The 18,944-nt window shown below is 39.2% G+C and overlaps 1 protein-coding gene across 1 annotated transcript in view; it reads left to right on the forward strand.

Moving 5' to 3' along the window:
- Positions 1-18,944, forward strand: part of LOC103388616 (CUB and sushi domain-containing protein 3) — a 189,517-nt gene that overhangs the window by 81,869 nt on the left and 88,704 nt on the right. Inside the window, exons 26-31 of the mRNA XM_025061476.1 lie at positions 250-452; positions 1,876-2,067; positions 3,166-3,304; positions 4,771-4,958; positions 5,513-5,707; positions 7,837-7,953. Coding sequence (XP_024917244.1) covers positions 250-452; positions 1,876-2,067; positions 3,166-3,304; positions 4,771-4,958; positions 5,513-5,707; positions 7,837-7,953 — 1,034 coding nt within the window. The remainder of the gene's footprint in view (positions 1-249; positions 453-1,875; positions 2,068-3,165; positions 3,305-4,770; positions 4,959-5,512; positions 5,708-7,836; positions 7,954-18,944) is intronic.

Below are 18,944 nucleotides of genomic sequence, written 5' to 3' on the forward strand. Positions count from 1 at the left end.
GCATCATTACTCAAAGTGTAGTAATGTATATTAAAGTATCGGCAACTGTATGCATTTTAAGTTCAGAATATGGCACACAGATTTAATTCTATAAAGTAATTTAGTCTCACAACAAACGACTATTAAATAAATACAAAAAAAGATTTAACTTGTAAAGTAATCTATCGAAAAAGTCATTTTTACATGAGTAATTGTTGTTTATTCTGTCAATGTTATCTGACCGACTTCTCCTCTGTTCTTCTGTTGTAGTCTCCAGTTTCTTGCCTTTGACACAGAGGCGTCCCACGATATCCTGAAGGTGTGGGACGGTCCTCCTGACAACGAGATGTCTCTGAAGGAGGTCAGCGGCTCGCTCCTGCCTGAGGGAATACACTCCACTCTCAATATCGTCACCATCCAGTTTGAGACTGACTTCTACATCACCAAGTCTGGTTTTGCCATCGACTTCTCCAGTGAGTATCGTGTTTGAAGAGGTCACACAGTTCGTTTGTTGAAAATTTTGGTTCAAGATAAAGAGGGGAGGTTTGTAAACAGAAGACAACATGTTGCTGAACTACAGTTTGAAATCCCAGAAACAATGAGTTAAACAATAATACAACTTTGATTTATATCAAACTAATTGGCTGACATGCTTAAATTTAATTTTTACCAAAATGGTGAAAAACAGATGACATTAAAATAAACCCTAAATTCCAATTAACCCTAAATTTGAAAATGATTGGAATGATTGCAACCTTTTCTAAAAAAACTAAATGACTTACTATACCCTGCTTAAGGTTGAAAATATCAGAGCTAAACGATAAATAAACGACTGAATATTAAGCCCTGATACTAAATTGGTATTATTAATCTTTACGTTTGTGCCTTAATTGCTTCATTTTATTAAAACAATCATTCACATTCACTGTAAGGTGAAGTTTGCTGCCTTAAAATTAGCAGTTTGAAAGGTGTAACAAAACCCGTTCAAAACCCGTTGCAGAGGTTCTTAATGATGGATTTATTCATGTTTTCATTCTCCGTAGTGTGCAGGCACAGTAGGTTAATGTGAAAATCAATGACAGAAGATTCACTGCGTGTGTTTGAAGCAAGAATTGATTGTGGGAATGCGTACTGTACTTAAATACCCAGTTTGCCTCGGGCAAGTGAGGTCTGTGTGCTCGTTGGATGGTAGTACCAGCGCTCCAATCATTTTCTGCAACTCATAAAGAATTCATACTTTATTCAAATGTCAGCCACAAATCAGGGGGTCCAGATGCAGAATAGTTCTGTTAACTAAAACTCCTGCAGACGTCCTTTAGTGTGTGTGTGTTTTTGTTTTGTTTTTTTTAATACATTTTTATGAATAATCTGTCAGGAATTAAGGTCAAGTGTCTCTTTATAAAAAGGGTTCATCATCTCCTATTATAACACAGATGTCAAATGTCCCTGACTGATTATTTAACTCCCACGGTTTAGAATTAGAAATCAAGTCACATTGTGATTGTGATCTTATTTGATAAAATAAATACAGCTCTGAAGCTTTTTCTATCAATAGACAAAATAACATTATTCTTAACTCTCTTATGCCTCTCAATAAAGTCTACCAAAATAAAAAAATATATAAAGAACGGATCAGACTCCACCAGATCATTGTCACAGCTCTTGGCTGGAACACAGCTGTGGTTTAGAGAGAAAAAAAACAGATTAGAAATACAGCCTGTTTGACTGATATCAGTCTGTAATCTGCTTTGCTCTGACACTGTGGTCCACAGTCGAAGCTTTGCAGCTGTTTGCGCTACAATATGAAACTTGTTCGCTCACTGATTCTCTGTGCATCCCATGGACAGACACATGCAGAGTGCGTGTGGCCGACATGTGTGTATCTTTGCCCTTCAGGTTCGCTCGCGACAGCTTGCAGAGATCCCGGCATTCCCATGAATGGCAGTCGCAACGGGGAAGGGCGGGAGCCAGGCGACTCGGTGACCTTCTCCTGTGATCCAGGATATGAATTGCAGGGAGAGAGCAGAATCACCTGCATCCAAGTGGAAAATAGATACTACTGGCAACCCAGCCCTCCAAGCTGCATCGGTGAGGGAGAGGGAAGCGGTGTGAGTGAGACAGAGAAGTGTGCGTGTGTGGAGCTGATACAGGGAGCTGGATGGATTGAAGCAGAGAGGAGCGAAGGACGTATTGGGTATTAGTAGAAAAGAGAGATGGCGAGGAAAGAAGCGAGCACGGAGGTTGTTTTTTTTTTTTTATTAACTGGCTGCAACAGAGACTATAAATCCCTCCTACGTTTGTCTTAAATGTGTGAAGAATAAACAAGATCCTTCAGATATGGTTGGAGTTTTTGGCAACGGTTGTGTGGACAAAACCATTCAAAGACTGAGTAGTGTAGTGTAGTGTCCTGGCACATGTGTTTTTTAGAGCCCAACAGTTAATTACTTAACAATGCAATTACAAATGATTACACTAAGTAGGTCCAAAGTAACATAGACAGTGTTGACTTCCTGCCAAATGGGTGGATGTATTTTCTTCTCTGTGAAGCATCAGAAATTAGACTAATTGAATCAACATTGTGTCCTGCTCAAGGAGAACCAGAACGAGTCCGATGTCCATATACTAAATTATCACCAGACGTAAAGGCAACACACCCGTCAGTGTTTTGCTATGATGTGTAATGAAGGCACTGACAGCCATGACTTTGTTTACAAGTTTGAAAAATGACAGGGCGAATCTCCGGGAAGCTCTGAGAGTTGTGTCAGAGACAGTTTTAATCTTGGGTGGTCAGCTGCAGTAAAAAGTCATAAACAACTCAAGCGCTGACATATCAGCTCAAAAGTATTTACTGATTGTTGGGGAGAACGTCAATGGACAATGCTGTCTGTCAGTACTGTCCATAGGAAAAGAATCAGAAGAACATTTGGTTCAGCACAGACAGAGCTCCCTAGTTTTTTTTTTGTTTTTTTTTTTTTTTTGGAACACAGTATGAATGTGATGAAGTTAAAAACGTTCAGGGCAGACAGAATCCTGCTTTTCAGACATGCTCACAACGTTATAACAAATCAAATGCAACATCGAAAAACTGTTTAAATACTAGACTAATAACAGATATTATTAAACTGAAGACTTGTTTCTGTATGTGAAGATCTTCTACATCTGAATCCTTTCCCCTTTTTTTTCCAGCACCTTGTGGTGGAAATGTTACAGGATCTTCAGGATTCATCCTCTCGCCCAACTACCCAAATCCTTACCCACACAGCAAAGACTGCGACTGGCTTATCGCAGTACACTCTGACTACGTCATCTCTTTGGCTTTCATCAGGTAATATGAACGTAGTTGAAGTGAAAGGTTGAAAGATTTCCAGTGAGAACGTATCAATCTACACATTAAGTGTGCTAAATGTTCCATATATAGATATATATTGAATATTTAATCAGAATAGTTCATCGTTCAGGTTTTAATTCACTGTTAATAAAGCTGCAAATAGAAGATTTTTACTTCACAGCTGAATAAAAGAGTGGATCAGTTAAACAGAAATAGTGGAGGGCTTAAAAAAAAAAAAAGTGTTGTCCCTTAAATACATGGTCCAGTGGCTTACAAGATGAAGCTTTCCTTAAACCTGTGGTGATGTTTGTAACCTACCTGAAGCAGAATGGAGTCAGTTCTCCGTGGATGCACAGCACCTCGGTCTGTGCTGTGGAATTACTTGTTTTCTGCTGCAGAACCTGGTATAACATCATCACATTGAGCAGGGTTGGCCATGTGTGTCAGGCAGGGTACCTGAGTCTGGGTCCAGGTGTGTTCTGAGATAGTGGAGAAGCAGCCCCCTCCCCCATGCCCCCATTCCCCTCTATACGCACCCCAAAGTCTGGTTTTGCCACAAGCATGTAGTAAAGAAGTGAAACAAACATTTCTGGATGAATAGTGTATACACCGCAGGAACAAATGTGCTTCTGGGTGAAGCTCATTTCTTAAGCTGAGTGATACCAGGAAAACAAGCTTTACATTATTAATTGCCATCTCAGCATATAGCAGCCAGGCTGCCAGAAAACTGCTGATAACCCTCAGGGCACTTCACGCAGGCGGTCTTTTTTTTAAAAATTTTTTTTTAAGCCTATGTATTAATTTCAGAGTCATTTTAATGTATGTTTCAAGAGAAAGAGTCAGATCTACCCTCGGTCCTTCTGCACTCCCACTTTTTTGCTCCCATGCTGATGCACAGAAGGGCAAAATAAACATTTTTTCTTTTCGTTTATCTTGTAACTTGTCCTTCAGATTAAAACGTGTAACAGCGCTACCACAATGTGTCAATCTCCTAGGGGTTTAAAATGAAAGGATGAAGTTATGGGTTTAAATTGGAATTGCCTTGATCTATCTGAAATGCAATTATCTCCAAGCTATTTACATTTTTGTCATAAACCACGCTGCTTGTTTTGAAAACAAATGCCCCCCTCACTCTCGTAGCAGCACATGATTTGATTTACAGCACCACAATATGAAGAGATCCTTTTACACCACGCTGCCACTGTCGTCTGGGAAGATTTGGTGTCACCACAGTGTCACATCAATTTAATATCCTCTCACCTCTTTGGGGAGAAACCTTTTTTTTTGTATGTTTGTCTGTAGATGCATAACAAATCAATTGGTATATGACTCACTCCTGGCACAGTCACATTTTGTGAAATATTCATGCTTTCAAAATCTCCTAGACTGTGATCTGCACTATTTACCTACAAAGACAACCTGATTTTACCTGTTCCCCGTTCTGTTTGCTTTACTCCTCACAGCTTCAGCATCGAACCCAACTACGATTTCGTGTACATCTACGACGGCCCGGACAGCAGCGCTCATCTGATTGGCAGTTTTCAGGACAGTAAACTTCCTGAGAAGATAGAGAGCACTTCCAACTTCATGTTCTTGGCATTTCGTAGTGATGGCTCAGTGAGCTACACTGGCTTTCATTTAGAGTACAAAGGTAAGCTAAAGGAGAAATCTTGTTTTTATAAACTATATACACAAATCCACTGTATCAAATGAATGATGATTAATCTTGGTATGACAAACACAAAAACATGTGTTTATAGCTCTAAAGAAAGACCAATAACAGCAGGTAGATGTGTTTATTTGTGACTAAATCAAAATGATGCGATTAATCCTGAAATTGCACCTACAGTTGAAGCGCCTACTGAGGCATGCTGGGTATTGGGATGATGTTTAGGCTCAGGTGATTAAAATACAACATTTTCCCGCAGTGTCTGTAAATGACAACCTGTGTATTGACTGTGATAAGTGGATGGAAGGCTGAATTATTGGATATACAGTGCGTCTCCTGCTGCCTGTGTGTTAAAATATTTTTTTAAATGAACCAAAGCCATTAGCATGATCTTATAGCACATGTTTTAACAAGTCAAAGACACTTCCTGCTCTGTAGAATTTGTACTTTTATCGTGAGGAAGAGATTTTCCTCTTACTTGGGAGTTTCTTTGATAAGTGTCAGTGTGACAAAGGTTCTGTTGTTCTGATTGACAGCAAAACTACGGGAGGCATGTTTTGATCCCGGGAACGTGATGAATGGCACCCGTATGGGCTCCGACTACAAGCTGGGATCCATGGTGACATTTCACTGTGAGAGCGGCTATCTGCTGCAGGGCTACTCCACTCTGACATGCGTCATGGGCAACACCAAGAGACCAGAATGGGATCGGGCCAAACCCAGCTGTCAAGGTGGGCCAGCAGACAAGACGCTGACAATAACAAAACACATGAGAAGTAGTTAACTGAACTCCAGCCTTTTGGTCAATATTTGATGCTGTGCAAAACCAGAGTGGTGCCACGAAAAAGGAGATGAAGTGTGGTGCACACAGTCTGTAACAGACCACATGAAACTGTATCCAGGTACTTCAAACCTGGATGTCAGTGGGACAAAACAAGTGTATTTCTGAAGAATAACAATTTTGACACAAACACCTGGCTGTTATGCTTCTGCATATCATACAGCAACCCCAATATACATACATATCAATGAAACCAGGGAATTAAAACAGATGTCTGTGGGTTTAAAGTTGAAATAGTCCAAGCACAACAACATAGTTTTTTGGTTTTTTTTTTTTTAATCGCTGGATAGACTATGACTCATCTGAAGTGCGCAGTAGTTAGTGTGGAGTAGTTAGGACAGTTTAATTTAAAGTGCTGATATACAGTGAACTAGCTGAAAACCGGGAAATTTTATAGTTGCTGGGGTTCTAAAATTTTACAATGTCATTCTTCTGCGAAGGCCATAATACACTGTATAAAAAAAACTAAATCTAATGACTTCAGCAACTCCACCGTAAGCTTCTCTTTGCAAGCAGAGCGTGCTTTCTTTCTTTAAACAGAAGGATCCATATTTTATTTTTGCTCATCCCCATTCTGGTGTGGCTCACGCTATTCATATTCAACACGCTGCGGTGATGGATGTGGAAATGAATCCGAGAAAGGAAGGATATTAGTGCAGAATTAGTTCGGGGAAAAAAATTGGAAAGAAATGGGTAAAATAATGGACATTAAACTTTTTTTACGCCAAGAATGAATGTAATTCATCAGCCATGGGAAAGAATTGATATTTATGTTGCTTATTTATATCCAATAGTATCATTATTATTGATAATAATAATAACAATAATTTAATTTTTAAATTTTGTTGTTATTGTTATTATTATTGTTATTACTGGGAGACTGTTGTATTGTACTGAGCCAAGGTGTTAATGTGAGGGCCAGAGCTGACTGTGCTCTCTCTCCCTCTCTCTCTCTCCCCCACCTCTCTCTCCCATAAACATGGATGATTCTGTGGTTTGTGCTTCTCACATTATATCTATAGCAGCACCCACTGCTTTGGTTCATCTCCTGTGCTACTAATCAGCGGAACAGTCCATGACATGTGCAGTGTATGGACCACAGGAGGTTGGGAGCAGCTGGTGACAGCCTTGCTCCAACAATGAGAGAGCAGAGTGTCTTTGTTTACTGTAGAGACTCCCCCACCTGATGGCTCGGTCCAGGAGGTCTGGGACAGTGCGATAGAGGGTCTCCTGGCAAATTAGAAACATCATTAACGAGTTAGGATTGGACTCTGGGATGTGACACAGGTGCAGGAGAAAACACATTTTATATTAATGAACCCCGTCTCCATATGAATATCTGCAGATGCAGTAATCGTGCTTTAATTTTGGGAGTTCTGGGCTTAGAACGCTGATGATAATGTTTGCAGCCAGTAATTTGGCAGCGCAAACTCCATTTCCACATTATAATAAAATGTATATTCTTCTCCGAGATTGAAATGAAATGTGATGGTAAAATTATTATGTCGGCACATTAAAACAAAAGCATCTGGACCCAGTGTCAGCCGAATGACTGAAACTCTGTTTTTAAAACATGCCACAGGGAGATATGGTCTGATTAAAGAATGCCACTGAAGTCTCAGGCATATGCTCATTTGGTGATGTAATATTTTGTTTCCCCTTTTCTTTTAAGGCAAAAAAACCCTTTGTCAGTTTGGGTATTCACCTTGTAAACACAACTCAGACCTCCCTTTTCAGTCTGTCAACAACTTTCTTTTCTTTTGGAAATGTCCCCAAGGGTCTCCCAGATGCCAACATCATTTCAGCATGCTGGCCAAAATTACATTTGTCAACGGCTGAAAGTCCACAGGTCACTTTTCATCTCATTTTATCACATGAACTGCTTATGTGTGCACTTGGGTCTGTGGGAATGCATTTGCTGATTGTTTTTCCTGTTAAATTTCCCCAGGTTTTTTATGCCGGTGGTTTCATGTATTTTGAGCTGTGCTTATTTTGTTGCTTTGCCTCTCGCCCCTGCAGCTCCCTGTGGAGGTCACTTCACAGGTTCAGAGGGAACTGTGCTGTCTCCAAACTATCCACATAATTACACCAGAGGCCAGAGCTGTGTCTATGACATCTTTGTCCCCGGGGATTTTGGTAAGCATTTTAAACATTTTCACAGAAATGCAGAAACACTATTGCTCATATTCTGTTGAACTGACGCTGCTGTGTACAGTGTTTCAAGTATCTAACATTTTATTACAATTAGGTGTTTTTTCAAAATGATAAAGATGATATTACTTGTTTCACATTGTGTATTTCAGTAAACAGAAAAAAAGCATTAAGGATAGTGCAGAATAATGTAATGGAGTGTTCTCTACGAGCTGCTCACAGGTGATGGTGTACTAACAAAGGAAACACTACATTGGAACTCTGTTTGTGTTCATTCATTCTTTTGTAAATTCAAATCGGTTTCCTTGATGGTAACTGCCATTGACACTTAGTTTAAATCCTTGTTTGCTGCAAGACTGGCGTTCAATTCATGTGCGATTGATGATTTTTTTTTATCCCACAAGTGATTTACCATGATATAAAGTCAATGGTTGCACAATAAGTAGACAAAGGTCAGCGATGGCCCTTTCTTTTCCTCTCAGTGGTGTGTGTCTGATGGATTCACATTTTTTAATCAATACAAAATGTTTCACCATTTCACAGCTTTATCCCTTTGGGCCTATTTTCTGTTCTTATGCATGAATTGAAACAGGAGCAGGAGCCTTATCTGGGCCGTGGAAAAAAGTGTGAAGGCCGGGCAAACAGAAATTGATTATGTTGATGTGGAAAAAAAAACCAAAACGCTTTGCTGTAGGTAATAGAGAGGCAGGTCAGGCGCCACAGGGCCGTGGGGAGACGACGCAGCAGAGCACAGGTGCTGGCTGTATCCAAGTACTTCTGTATATACATAATTTAGCAAAGATCTTTACGAGACCACGAACGCTTCCGCTCAGTATTCCACGTTGGTCACAGAGAGATGCTGAAATAGTTGGCCAGGTGTTCTGATGCTGTAAAGCTCTATTGTTTTAAAACACAGGTTAATCCGTTGTGTGATGATCCAGCATAACAGTTTACGTCCCCCTGCTGTCGCACGCCACCGCTCACGATATCAGAAATCCTCAGTTTGTTTTTAAATGTAAAAATGACACGGAAATGTAGCGTTTGATTCTACTGCCTGCCAAGACCTAATGGAGTGTGAACGTCCATGAGACTCAACATTCCACTAGAGCCTGCTGGTTAACAGCAGGCACCACAGGCACAGGGGACAGTGAAATGTCCGACTGTGGGTGCATGCTGCATGTTGTTATTATTATTATTATTATTATTATTATTATTATTATATAGAACATAATCTTCCAACAACATTCACAATATTGCACTGCACTATGAGTCATTTTTACTAGTGTATTTACCAGTTTATTTCTGTTTCTGACATTTATTTTCATTACCTGCTAATTACATGAGGACATTGAGTAAATACTTGAGGAAGCTAAGGATCAGTATCATAATTAATATTGATAATTTAGAAAAAAATAAGGAAATTCTGTTTTGCCTTTCCAGGTAGGCTTGATATTAGGCTTACTGTTGGGATTTAAATTAGTTTTAGCCTAAAGGCAGTGTAATAGCAAAAAGTCAAATTAAAATATTTTTTTGGGTATGGCCAAAATCCACAAAAACCTTTTGTGTTTCAATGAACCTTACCTTTCTGAAATTACACTTTACATTCAAAAGCACATTACATTGTAAATACTGAGGATAGAGTAACAAACAGATACCATCCTCCCTTTTATATTTTTAGGCCTTTTAGAATCTGTGAGCCAGGTTCATGTGGCAAAATAAAAAAAAATAGATTTTTTTTATTGGTTTTAGAACACACTAATACTGGGTTCATCGATCAGCAGTTGAACTAATAAAACATAAGGGCAACAAGGCTGCTAATGAAAGAAGGATCAACTCTGCAAACAGCTCTCTGCAGGCAAAGGTCGGCCTCGGTTGAACACTTAATGCTGAATATTGCAAGTAAATTATCTGATTTTTGAATTTTTCAAATATGCTCTTCCTAATGCACTGTAGCTTGAAAAGATGACTTTTCAATTTAAAGTTAAACCAAACTGTTGGAAACTGCTGCTCAGTGTTGCCATCACGGATATCTGCATTTCAAGTTAGCTTAGCACAGACTGTGCTGCTGCTGTAACAATGTTATTCAAAACTGTTATTGTACAAGCTGAAAGTCTTCATACATTTTTTTTTTTTTGCAAATTCTACAGATTGTCTGAGCCCAACCTTGGGTTATCAATATTAGCATTAATGCTTAGGTTAGCATTATTATTTTGTGTTATTCACATCATGTCATCTGGTTAACTTCAGTCAAATGATACGATTTTCAGATTGCAAATATTTTTTTTTTTTACAGCTATTAGACATTGTTCACCTTTCCGATTGCAAATATTTTTTTTTTTACAGCTATTAGACATTGCTGTACTCACGCTTTAGTTTTAGTGGTATTACCCACCTATAAACCCCCAATAAACCTAATCAAACTCACTTGACAAAAATAATGTATTTAATTGTTTTATTCATTGGACCTAAAACAAACTGAGTAAATCCCACAGTGAAAATAATCACGTTCCTTTGAACTGAAGAAATCTTAATTCACGCCACGTCCCAGTTCTTTTTGATTTGGGTTTAAGGCCAACGGGAAAGCTGAGGAGTTCTCTTGATCTTTGAGAAAAACAGACACAGTTGACGTAAACTTGGGTTTAATTATTTTCACAGTGCAGCCTTACAGTCCTTTCAGATGTGGCTGCTCATCCTACTGACAGGCTTTTAAACAGGGTTTTTAAACATTCTTTAAATTTAGCTTTATCATTTGCAGTAGAATAACATCTGTAGTTATTTGTAGCCTTCAGTAAAGTTGATGAACACATTATAGTTTGGTTCCTTTGGAAATTAAATTATTGTTAAGTGTTGTAGAAATAAAATCAGCATTTTTAACTTGTGTTTTGTCATGGGCACTGTGCACAAGGTACCTTAACCTCCAGCAGGTGGTTGTCAGTGTACAGGGCGATAACGGAGGCTCACGTGTGTGTTGTTGATGTTTTACTATCCTCGTCTTGTATCTACTGTAAATGTCAGGGTTACTGTTTTGCTGACTAAATAAAAGTGAGAGTTACTCCAAACTGTATTTGCATAGACATATGCGATAAAGAGGTTAGACATCGTAAACTTCAATGCAGCTGCGAGAAAGCACTGCAGTGTGTTGTATTGAAATTCTGCCCAAAATACCACCGTAGGCGTGCACATAAATCCTTGCCTTTTGCTGCTCTTTTGTTATCGATACTTACAGGTTGTGTACCTGCTCTTTTGCTCTTATCCATCTGCTGCAGTACGTACTAATATTGACATTCATATACTGTATTTCAGGGAACGATCATAAACTGACGATAAAAACCAGAGCCTAAAGCACACTGTGTGTGGAGACTGTATATCTGCGATTATTTGTGGGCCATCATTCCTCTGTGCACCGCCGCTCGCACGCACCGTGCAAAGCTTATTTTACTTTGCATCATTCAGATGTCATTAAGGTACAATGTGCATCTGTCTTGCCCTTTAATGTTTAATTATTCTGTCAGGAATAATAGTTGAAGTCATATTTCAAACAATAACGGAGCTTCCTTTTAAAGAGCTGAATTATTCATGGAATTCAACTTTTGCCAGTGGCACTGCATAAACATACAGACATGCAAAGCCCCCTGGGAATTCTCTTTTGTTTACACCCACTTCAGTGGCTAGGGTTTACATTGTCTCCTGTACTTTGCATAGAAATGTGGTGTTTTGTTACAGTATGAACGACTGAAAGTGCCCGTATCCCGAAGGTGTGGTCAGTTGTAGGGCAGCAGACCCTATATTTACAGGGGATTAATGACTAATGATGCTGATATTTTTCTGTCTGTATTTTTACGTCTGCCTGTTTAAGGTTGGTATCTTTTTTTAAAATTCATAAAAGAAAAATTTATTTATTTGAAAAATAAATCCAATTAACTGAAAAGGTCAAATTTGTAGTAATTCTTGTAGAATTTTTAAAAAATACACATCTTTGCTCACATGATACTTAAGTTAAAAATACTGAACATTTTAACTCCTTCATCACTGCTTTTACTCACCTTTCCATGGTGTTCTCGGTTCCATATACTGTATATTTGTATTTCTCTACAACAGTGTCTCCAATGTGTGCGTAATGGTTCCCTCAGAATTTGTCAGCTGGCGAAGCCAGAGCTTTGACACATTGCAATAATAAATCTCAGCTCTAACAAGATGGACAGAGAATGGGAAAGAAATGGTGTAAGGGAAACAAGAGGTAAAAGGGAGTGATTCTAACTACAAGACAGAGGAACATAGATCTCAGCTGAGTGCAGGGGACTCAACGAGAACAAGTTGGATGGAAGGTGTGATAACGAGTGAGAGTTCTAATGAGATAAACAAGGGCACGAGGCAAGAGGAGCTGAGAAATGGAGCTGCTGAGTGCGATCATATTATCGTTGCCCTCGGGGGCTAATTGTTGACTCATTAGTAGCGTGAACTGAACATACCTGGGGCTTTTCTAGCACATGACTAACTACAGTCACCACACCAAGGACGTTAGCTCATCATTCAGCACCATCCTAGAGTACAGTACAAACAGTACAGTCAGGGTGATTCAGCTAAAGAGGTACATTTGGATCGTTGTTGGCCTCTGTGCCCTGCAGGGGTTGCTGTCGACACACTTTGAACGCCCTGGCCTAGTGATTAAATGTACAAATCAGGATAAGATTCATTGACATCGCACATATAAGGCGCCGGTCGTCCAAAAAAAAGAAATATTAAAGAAAACAATAAATATGATGCTCTGTCAAAAAATCCAAACATTCTAGGTTTGTCCATGAGCTGATCCTGACCCTCCCCCACTTCTTGCTTGTTTTACTTTGATTTTAATAAAAGCTAGAATCCTTCGATGTGTATTACCTATTATCTGTAGATGGTTTAAATCCAGAAATAAACTCAACTATATGGCAAAAATAGAAATGTGAAACTAAAAGGAAAAAGACTTCGATCAACTCTTTGCCCTTCATCTACTCATCCTTCATCTCTGTCCACGGTGGAGAGGTTTTATCCATGTTAGAAGTCTGATGGACTGGATACGGTTTGTGTTGTGGTGCCGCCACACACAGTACCTGAACCTGTTGTAATATATCCCTGTGATAATGGCTCATTAAAAATATATGTGTCTCCGCTGCCTTACAATCCTAGTGGATTTTGAAAAGGAGGCTTGTGTGTGCTGTCAGAGCGCTGATTCTCAGAGGGCCTGTGCTGCCACAAAGCAGAAACGACAGGTAACTTTTCCATAATTCATAGCCAGGAGGACAAACATATGCTGCAATTGTTCGTAGTTTTTTTTCTTCTTCTTTTTGTTTTACACTGCATAAATAGTCAGCCCCTTTAACATGTTTCTGTGCTTCGTGCATTTATCGCCTGGAGCTACATGTCCTGTACCCGGTGCAGTGGCTATGGGCGAAACAGACTTGTGTTACAGAGAAGTTACGTAAGCAGTTATTTTTCACTGCTACACACAGTCGTTCACGTGAGTGACTGTGTGTCGGGAGGGTTCTCTGTCTGCCACCATTTTTTTAATTTCATGTCCATGTGTACAGATTAGTGCTGCTTTTTTAGAGCCTGGTAGAAACCATTTTTCCAAACATGGGGAACAGCATTTTTGGCTAATCTTTTTTATGTGACCCTCACACATCCCTCCCTCCATATTCTATCTGCTGCTTAACACTTTGCAGGTAGTGAGTGGGTGGGGCTTAGGGTGAACACTGAAGCCAATCCCAATTACAATCGGCTAAGGCAGGGTCATCGCAGGGCAACATACAGGGACAAACAACCGCGTATACACTCATATTCATACCTATGAATGACCATGCAAACTTCGCACAGAAACACCAGGGAGTTAATTTTAGCTTCCATCATGTGGCGCTATTAGGAGAAAAATTCATCTCAGTATTAATTAATCTGTTTGGGTAAACATGGGTTAATGTGGACAAAGATATGAATAACCACTGTTTGATTAAGAATTTTGAGATCATAAAGGGTAGATTTGCCCTTTAACATTGCTTACATGTTTTCGACTAACGAATGTGAAAGAAAAATAAAACGACTTCTTTCATTGTCTCTAAATTGCAATTTTCTGGTAAAAACAAATTAAAATAGCTGTGAAAAAAAAGTTAGCTTATGAAAATATGTAACTGTATTATTATGTGGACAAAAGGGTGTGCGTCTGAGTTCAGCAGAAACATACCAACAGAAACATGATCACATACCAAACATATTTCGTTTTTCTTTAGTTTGATTCACATTAAAACAATTCAGGGTCTCTGAAATTGTCACAATAAAGTGAAATTTAAATACAGAAGGGGAGAAAACATTAATCAGAACTGAAATATTTTTTGTACCAAAAACCAGTTAATAAGGTGGACATCCGGTAGAGATAGGAAATCCTATAAATCAGGTAAAAGACTTGATTCAAAACACAAGAGACATGTTTAAAATCCAAGAAACAACTTTATTAACTTTCCAAAGAAAACTCCAAAAATCCAAGAAACAACTTTATTAACTTTTATTAAAGAAGGAGAGTTGAGTTGGCAAAGTAGACGTAGTAGAAGTAAGTAGTAAATGTCCGATGTGTGTTTGATAGGCTGAGTTTGTGTAATGACTTGGCCAGATAGAAAGCGTTTCCTTCAGTTCGTAAAGTTTCAGTGATTCATTTCAACAACATCTCACAGACTGGAAATCAGTTGTTTCTCTCACTTTCTACTTTTAGATACCCAGTAATTCTTGACTTGAACTGCTTTGTCATGACAGACAGTTTGGTTGCCAACTAGTCATACCTGAATAAAATGTAATTACAGAGTAACTGGTACCAGTCCTCGAACTGGAAGAGAGCCCTGAGTTAAACACATCCCTCCACTTCTTTCCTTTAACTCTTCTGTTGGGACTGGCAGCTGAGCCAGTCTTACACCTGGAGGGTTGTGGGTTTGATTCCAGACTTCATATGATTCCAGAAATCATATGCCACCTCCAAGTAGATGGCAAAACCTGTAGTGTAAGGGGCTTTGAGTGGTCATCAGGACTAGAAAGTAAATGTCTTTCACCATAAATACAGACCAGTGGCCAATGAGCAATAGTGATTCAGCAAAGCAGAACTTTAAGAGGAGCCCTGAAAATAGGTCCAATTAAAATGTACATACTTAAAAATTAGAAATTACAGACTTGGAAATTATATATAGTATATATATAAACTATGACCCTTTTGAAAAACTCATTTTCAGTGTTTTCTGTCACTGCTGCAGGCTGCAATTATTGTCGTAATACTCATTTATTTATAGTTTGAAAACTTTGCGATTCCAGATATAGGAAGTTGTATAGTAGGAATTGAACTACTCTTCTGTGGTAAAAGGATTCAATGCCACTGTTGATTTAAGTAAGTACAGTTTAAAATAAGGTTTTCTCTAATTAACTGAACAGTATTTATAATATGAGCCATTACACGGTTGTGCAGGTCAAAATGCACTCCTTATGTTCTCTCTGAAGAACCAATTCAGATGACTGAATTACCTTGGACATGATCTGAACACAGTACTATCTTAGTGAAGAATTACAACACGATAATTCCCTCTGTTAAAGTGTACCGCGCATTCTCACCCTGTCTGGGTTCAGCACATAGTAGGATTTATGATAAGGCATGAAGGACCGGTGAACTGGACGACTGGGTTCATACGTCCTGGAAGATCCATAGGAGAGTTAGCTGAGATGAAGACCCCAAGTGTTTTCCAAGATTACGACATTTCTCTTTTGTATTGTAATGACTCTATTTGCAGTATATGCCCCTGCTTCTGACAGGTAAAGAGCTCTATCACACCGAGCCATGAAAACAGAGGAGAACAGCCCGAATTCAGAGCGGCTGAAGTCCTAATCCAAGCCCATATATTGTCTATTTTCCAGCCCCTCTGCTGCTTTCATGCACTGCTCGGTGCTTTGCTCTTTAACAAGTTCTCTGATGTTTTGTGGCTCATAAAAAAAAAAAAAAATCTCATTTAGTAAAATTCTCATTCAGTTCCAGAACCGATTCTCCTAGGTGCTCTGACGCATTCTGCCGGAGGTTCATCATATTTGTTGATGTCATAAAATGACTCAACGAAATATGAATAGGTGAGGAAAGAAAAAAAATAGAAGAAAAGGTGAAAAGGTTTTTCTAACTGAGTTTCTTACTCAACTATTCTAGTAGTGCCCTGTTGTTTGTCACTAACCTGACACCATCTGAAACCCTTTCATGTGACAGGTGGTGGTCACAGATGCTGGGCAGGTGGGTCAAGCCTTCAACATCACTGAGGGGCAGTAAAGTTGACCAGTCGACTGTTGGATTAGTCCATACAACCCCTTCGTCGTCATACTTATTAGTCCTTAGTGTTCTCCAAGTAATGCCATCTTTTTTCTCTGTATAAGAAATAATATTACACCGTGTGGCGGATAACTGTATTTTTCATGTCATGTTGATATGCAGTGAAGAACATTTATGACTTAGCTGTTGGTCAATTACCACAAGTCAAGGTGACGATGCTCTTGCCTTGGCATTACACTCTATTAGCAGTGACAACATTGGAGCTAAAAACTCAAAGTCACTGTTTTAAAGACTGACATTTAAAACCTTGGGCATCAACACTGTCCTCTCGAGATATTTGTTGGTTGTGGCTCAGCTTCAGTGTGAGCTCATGGGAGCGCTGTACTGAATTAAAACAAACAATTGATGGTATGTTGTGATGTAATGATGGTGTAAAATATATGTCCATTGTATTTATGTACATACTAAATGGATTGTAAGCCTGCTTCATAATTCCACATATTCAGGAGGTGGGAGCAGCAGAGGGTCCACAGACCAGATAATGTAACTGGGTTGAACTCTGTGAAATTGAGCCTCATCTGCCAGGTTCACCCAGCGCAGGTTGTTTGTTGCAGTGTAATGGTTAGAAGATGTTGACATATTTCTCTGCCACCTGAGCTCCATCCAGACAGTGCAGCGTATTTAGACAATGTGACAGACACGGTGCATCAATCCATTCCTTTATTCTACTCTTTATTTCTTTTCTTTTTTCAAAGAGATACCTGCAGGAGGCGACAGTGTCTTGTCACAAAGCACTTGTCATCCTAAAATGGTTCCAGGGAACATGACAGTGATTTTAATTTACTCGACTACCCTGCACCCTCCACAGGTCCCTGCCCCATGTAGTGCCTTTGAGCGGTGATGGCAATAGGTTTTTGCTCTGTGAATGTACTAGTAAATATTGGGAGTGTATTGAGTGGGGATAAATCATGAAGTGCCAAGAAGTATTTATTGAATATTCTTGGCTGTTTTAAAGCTTGTCCCCATTTTTAAACATGTTTTCACAGTATATCTTCTGAAGTTAATTAGTGTTAACTGCGTATTACCCACTGCTTCCTCTTCCTACAATCCATTCATTTCCTAAAATGGCTGTAATATATGACCACTCAGGCTAGATTACTTTAATCACATGATTAATTATCACATTCCTTTGGCTCTGATCATATCTGGCAGAAAGCATCAAGGTTAGTGGAGAACATCACAGCCTCTTGACTCATCTTTCAAAATGACAACTTTTTAAAGTCCGAAAGAGTTAGATTTTCATCTTATCTCTGTAAAATTAATTTGTAACTCCATATTACCTCCGCCCAATCGGCCAAGGCTATGTTGCTCATTTCCACATTTTTTGCTGACATCCGATTTCATGTGGTTGTGCGTATCAATTTGAAAGTTGTTGTGAAAACTAATGTCAGTCAATTTGTTTGCTTTGCTATCAATCAGAGAGCCTCCCCTCTCCCTCTCCGGCTTTTCTCTCCCTAAATCCAAACTTTCAGGAGTTTAATGTTGTTGTTTTCTTATTATTAATGTTTTCTTATCTGTTTACCTCCTGCTCTAGATAATAATTTTGACATCTGTTTTGTTTCAATTCAAGTCCAAAGAGATGCAACTGCTCAGACTGAGGTCATTCAGAAATCATTGGACATCAGTTGGATATAAGACCACTTGTTAAAATATCCTGGGTTGGTTTTGAAACAGAAATTGAATTGGTGCTGTTCACAGTGTCATAAACATCTAATATTGATCACATATTGGCAAAATGTTGGATCCAGAACACCTTTTTCATCCAGTGTGAATGTAGCCATACTGAGAAGGTTCTAAAATCCCGATCTAATACTAAACAGCATGTAGGAGTGAAGCAACTTAACTGCTTCGACATTGTTCAAAAGTGAAGATGTGCAAAAGTGCGGTCCGTTGTCCAATTGTAAAGCAGCGTGACTAGGCCCAGAGGACAAAAGATTCATCAGAGTACTGCATAAATTAGGGTAACAAGTTTACAGTGATTTATTGACTTAATATCTGGATGTGATTACAGCAAAGGGGCAGATTGGAGTCATGCATGGCTGCCTTTGGATTAGAGGTAGAAATGAGCGACGCCGTACTTGTGAGAATGAGCCTGTGCTTCTGTGTGTGTGTGTGTGTGTGTGTGTCTGTGTACAAAGGAAAAGTGTGGCCAACTGCACATAGCACAGCGTCGGTATGCTAATACCACAGCAGTGAGCTGTCCCTAAGGCCAAAATCATCTTTTATTCAGGCTCTGGTTCAGCCATAGGCGTTCTTACTACTCAACTGATAAAGAAACAAGTCCGTCTATGCTGCTGTGCCCGTCTGTGTGTGTGTGTGTGTCCACATCTGAATTTGTCATTTCTTTCTGCTTTGTCAGATTTTTTGGGGCTGCCATCTTTCATACCTGATGTTTGTGTGCATATGTGTGTGTGTTTAATCTCCTTTATATCACAAAGAAGAAGTGAGGAACCCCAACAATGGCTCCGCAGATGGTGTGGCATCTATCTTCAGTTGTCACACTCACCTCTTAACTCACATCTTTACTCACTTCATTTGACCATCCTTCAGGGAACCACTCTGCAGTGACTTTGTGTCTTGTGCTTTTGTTTTTTTTCCAACA

This window comes from Cynoglossus semilaevis, chromosome 13, assembly GCF_000523025.1.
Source record: "Cynoglossus semilaevis isolate Cse_v1.0 chromosome 13, Cse_v1.0, whole genome shotgun sequence".
NCBI classification, from domain to species: Eukaryota; Metazoa; Chordata; class Actinopteri; order Pleuronectiformes; family Cynoglossidae; genus Cynoglossus; species Cynoglossus semilaevis.